We start from the raw sequence: 5,399 nt of genomic DNA, 5'->3' as shown, positions 1-5,399 counted from the left end.
GGTAAATCGGTGTCAAAAACGTCACCACTCCCCTCTCGGTGTTGTTTTCGCGGGGAAAAGTACTAAAAAAACGGAAGAAGAAGTTATAGACATATCGCGTCGGTATCCATCCATCCATAAAACCTTTCGATTGGACCGGTATCAATTCAATCGATCCCGTTAATTTAGGTTGGAAATCGCTGACGTGAACACCGACCATTCTGCGTGGCAAGATCGGAGCTGACGTTGACATTTTTAATATTATTTTTATAGTTTTTCTTTCTTTTTTCTTTCCTTCATTTTGGTTGGCTCTCGCCCATTGTCACGGGGCAAAATGAAGAAAGAAAATAATAATAATAATAATAATAAAAGAAAAGAAAAAAAATAATATTAAAATGTCATTAAAAAATGTCCACGTCGGCGACGACTGTGCCATGTAATATGGCCGATATCTATGTCAGTAATTTCCGACCTAAATTGATCGGATGGACTGAATCGGTACTGATGCGAAAAATGTTTAGGGCTAAATTGGTCCAATTGAAAGATTTAAGATCAAATTGGTACCGATGCAAATGATTTAAGAGTCTTTTTTTGGTACTTTTCCCTGTTTTCGTGTATCTAGGATTCGGGGGACTGACTATAAGTAAGTACTCCGATGTCATAGCATGCAAGAAATTGCAACTACAGCCTATCACGAGCGGGCGAAACAAATTGATACTCGAATAGTCGAATGTCGGTCCAAGCAACCATTATGTGTTAGGTTACCGGCCAGTCTATAAGTCCTAGACCATATATCTCTAGGGTGTGATGGAGTGCGCAAGAGGGCACTTACTACACTCCGAAACCTCTTCCTCTCCAAAAGCTCTCTTATTTCAAAAATTCCAGATGCTCTCCTCGTCAATATGTTTGAAAAGTCTCATCCATTCATCGTTGAATGATAGCACTAATTTCAAACGATAAGAATGAAAATTGAGATCATTTGACTTAAACTCGCCCCCATAATATGCGGGGTACATTGCAACGGGTACGCGAAATTGAGATCATAGATGATGTGACAGACTGTGTATGCATATTTGAGTACGAGAGTCATATTAAACACGCAATAATAAACTTGGACGGGGTCGATGGGCGATCAGGAAGGTCGATGGCCTAGGTCGGCGACCTCCATTGCACTCTTTTAGGGGCGCCCGCCTAAGGTCGGCTCAAGTGGCTGTGCCTAGGGCATAACTTGTGGAAATTTAGGATCATTGAAATGGGTATGCAAAATCGAGATAATAAATGATGTGACGGGTTGTGTATGGATTTTCGAGGACGAGAGTCATATTAAACACGCAATAATAAATTTAGGATCATTGAAATTGGTATGCAAAATTGAGATAATAAATGACGTGAAGAGAGTCATATTAAACACGCAATAATAAATTTAGGATCCGTTTGTTTGAAGAAAAACTATTTTCGGGTGTTTGGACGATGGGAAACTAATCGACCTAAAAGTTATCCATGGATAGAAAACAACAAATTCAAATAAGGAGAAAACGACTTCTCTTCTCCTTCTAGCAAGAAGGAAGTCACTATTCCTAAGTCAGATTATGAGCAGCATGTGAAATTTTGACTACGCACATTAACGTGGATATTTTACCACGCACATTCGCGAAAAGGATAGCATTGGCTTTGATAACATATTAGAAAGCCAAATTCAAAAGTTTAAGTTATTAAGTGGAGAGAGACCACACGAATGTAAAGAGCATTTAGGATCCGTTGTCAATCGATGTGGGATAATATTTTAACAGCAATACGTACACAATACGCTATCCGCGGCGCAGGTGTCACCCGACACAGCGCCATGTCAGCAAGCAAGCCCACGACGAGAAGCTTTCGCACGCCCCGACCAATGCGAACCCTGCTTCATCCCGGCTGCCGGACGTCGAGGGTCCCCGCCCGAGACCACGCGATCTGATGGTTGAGATGGAGTGCGCCCGCATGCATGCGCCGCACGTAAGGCTTGCCCTCGCGTGTGACGAGCCCTACAACCATAACGTGAATACAACTCCGACCCCAAAAAAAAAAAAAAAAAAAAACGAAACACGTGAATACTACTACCATTAGAAAAAAAGAAACTAAAAAAAAAATAAAAAACCATGAATCCTTCTATAAAAATTCCTCAGCGTCAATCAAGCTGCGCCATTCCCCCTTCTCTCTCTCTCTCTCTTCCGTGCACGATCGCCATTGAAGCTTTCCGCGCAGGACCTCGGAGTCAAAGGGAGGAGATTCCCCGGAGCGATTCCGCATTCCGCCGCGCCCACCGCCGCCGCCGCCGCCGCCGCTTCTCCGGTAGGCTCTCTCCCTCCTCCCTCCTCCTCCTCCGCCGCCGCCTCCGGCGGCCGTGTGTTCCGGCCTCCGCCGCGTCCCGAATGCTTAGTAGGCCGGTCGTCCGTCAATGGTGGTTTCGAGGATTCGGGGCCTCGGATCTCGCGCTTGTTGACTTTGTCTCGTCTTTCGATTGAAGGGGGAGATGCGAGGGGACTTGGTGTTCTTGAGAAAGTCGCGCCCGCCCCGCCCGGTGATCTCGCCGGTGGATTCGGGGGTTGGTTTGGTTTGGTTTGGTTTTTCGTTGGCTTCGAATTGGGTGTCGTGGGTGTTGTGTTGTGGTTAGGAAGATTCGGGGAGATGATTGTGTTGTGGTTGCTGCGCTTGAATCGATTCGGGGGCTGCTGATTGCGCGCTTGCTTGCTTGCTTGGTGGGTTCGTTAAGTAATTGCGCTCTCCGTTTTGGGTTCTTTGCTTTGGATATAGTTGGTGAGGTTGTTCTTCGATCTGCACTGCATTGGAATAAGCTAATGGCGCGGAGACTTTAGAGGTCAAAGAGGCATGCTCTTTGTGCTTCTCTCGAGTTTTCGAGTGGGATTGGGGGGTTTTCTGGCGTTGTTCGGTGTCTTGATCATGGCGATTCTTCGGTATAGAGCCGGGGCCGCCGGCTCTCCATGCAAATAAAATCTAATTCAGGGCTACCATGTTTGTGTAATCAGGCAATGCATAGGTGACTGTCGAGATGGAGGCTGAGGAAAAGAGAACTTTTTTAGAATTTTCTTAAAGAGGCCATTGAACGTTGGAGTGGCTTCAATTTTAATGCCTTTGTTTTGCATCTTTCTTCCGTGTCTATAGTTCAGACGGATCAGGTAGAATGATGATGGACTGATCTGTTTGTTTTGGCGGGAGACATATATGATTGATCAGCATCTGGTAATTTTAGCTGAACAATTTCTCTTATACACAGGTCAAAGTTCTATTGCCCAAAAAGATTAGGAACCAATTTGGGCTTTGGATTTATGCTCCTCTTCTTGTCGAAGGAGAGGGCTTGTTTTATGCTTCAGATTTGCCGCTCATATCGTTACTATCGAGCGGATGCAATTGCGAGATTCGTTCTTCTTTTTCTTTTCCATTTTCTTTACAAAGGGGATAGTGAGATGAACTTGTTAGTTCATTAGCTCTTTCAACCTAGAATTTGGAGTGGGCTTTTTGCAGATGAATTCGTTGTTTGTTTTCACCACCTCCCCTCTCTTGCATAATCGATTTGATTGCCATTTGGATGATTTGAAAGCGGAGAGCAAGTCCCATTTGGATAAAAGAGACAGAAAAAAACCTCAAGGATACTTACTTTGAGGTCTTTGATTATTGTTTTCTCTTTTTTCATGCGACAGTAGATTATAATCTTCTTACCATTAGCAATAGTGTACCAAGATCCTTACTTTTCCAGTGGATCTTTGAGATAATTTAGTCTAGCTGGTGCTTGCTTTTGCTTTATACATGATTGTTGTTGGAAAATATCTACAACATAGTGCAATTGCAATGTGATCTGTCTTGTAAATTCAGTCAGGAAAAGATTATTTTGGACTCTTCAGTGCTGTTGGAAGAGCAGGCTGGAAACAAGATCATCCGAAAGTCAAAAAGAATCTTTTCTGTTACGTAAAGCACATAAAAAACGCACTACTTTTTTTAAAAGATGGGAGAATAGTGAAACATAGCATACTCTCAAAAGCTATAGAAGAGGACGAAAGTGTCTAATGCTGGGGCCACATCTATCATATCCTATGGTACGACTGTTGTTCATTGTATTATTTAGTACCTTGTTTGTTTGATTGCATTTGGGTTTGTAAGGTCCATAATTGTTTGGTTCCTTCTTATGATCTTAGCCATTTGGTGGGTCCTTGTTTGGTGCGTTTGGTATGGTTATTTCTCGCACAAGGAGTTTCATAAGCTTTTCTCAGTTATCTATATATGCAGGCAGCGTTTCTTGGACCTCAATGAACTCGAGAATTCATTAGAATCTCTTCTTTTTTCTTGTCACAGTTATTATTGCAATTCTCAAGATACATCCATGGCATTCGAGCAATACTTTGCCCGGGAGTGGAGGCCCATCTCTGGACCGGCAATAGATTCTGGAAGTAGCAATGGCTGTTTCGACTGCAACATCTGTTTAGACTTTGCGGTCGAGCCCGTGGTTACTCTCTGTGGTCACCTCTACTGTTGGCCCTGCATCTACAAATGGCTCCATGTACAAAGCGCCTCGCTTGCTTCTGATGAGCACCCGCAATGTCCCGTCTGCAAGGGTGAAATATCGCACACAGCCATGGTCCCTCTCTACGGCCGCGGCCAAAGCTCTAAAGAGTCCGATCTACAAGACAAGGCACTCCAAATAGGAACAATTGTACCTCCGAGACCAGCAGCTTGTGGCATCCAAGCTCTCGCCTCTACGACACCCACCACCGGTCAGCAACTCCCCTACCGTAATCCTTACCAAAACCCGTACTACAGCGCCAATTCGTTTGAAGAAGATTCGCCATCGCCATTCCTCAGCATGGGATCCGTGGGCCTCCACCACTCGATGGTGGGAATGTTCGGGGAAATGTTTTACGCAAGAATCTTTGGCAATTCGGACAGCCTATATGGTTACCCGAATTCGTATAGGTACATCGGAGGAAGCAGCCCGAGGTTGAGGAGGCAGGAGATGCAGGCGAATAAGTCGCTGAGCAGAGTAACTTTCTTCCTCTTCTGTTGCTTCCTGCTCTGTCTTATTGTATTCTGAGCTTGGTTGAAGCAGGCGCTTCCAATCCCTCACCCATTTTGTATCCCTGTATAGCGTTGAAATGAATCTAAATGGCACTAGTAGATGGCACGGCTTGCCCTAGAGAGGACTCTTTTGTCTACATATTCAGAGATGGATTCGCTATAGACAAACATAATAGTCCCTTCTGGAGCGCATCATCGGTGGCCAACTTGTGCTTCACTTTTAGTCGTCTTGTCACCGAACTACCCTACCTAAAGCAATAGAAAATGAGCACGAGAAGGCCCAGGACCACCAGCATATTTCTTTTTCCCCAAGTGGGGTCCCAAGGAGGAAGCTTCGTGTAATTGAACAGCTT

General features: G+C 44.5%; 1 protein-coding gene across 1 annotated transcript; it reads left to right on the top strand.

Moving 5' to 3' along the window:
* Positions 1-2,399: 2,399 nt before the first annotated feature.
* Positions 2,400-5,164, top strand: LOC115686626 (E3 ubiquitin-protein ligase RMA1H1-like). Its single transcript, XM_056319600.1, has one exon. The coding sequence runs from the start codon at positions 4,160-4,162 to the stop codon at positions 5,060-5,062; it is 903 nt and encodes a 300-aa protein (XP_056175575.1). The 5' UTR covers positions 2,400-4,159; the 3' UTR covers positions 5,063-5,164.
* The last annotated feature ends 235 nt before the right edge of the window (positions 5,165-5,399 follow it).

This window comes from Syzygium oleosum, unplaced genomic scaffold, assembly GCF_021117445.2.
Source record: "Syzygium oleosum isolate NSW1041296 unplaced genomic scaffold, Sole_v2.1 Sole_v2.18, whole genome shotgun sequence".
NCBI classification, from domain to species: domain Eukaryota; kingdom Viridiplantae; phylum Streptophyta; class Magnoliopsida; order Myrtales; family Myrtaceae; genus Syzygium; species Syzygium oleosum.
This window is presented reverse-complemented; position numbering and strand designations above follow the sequence as displayed.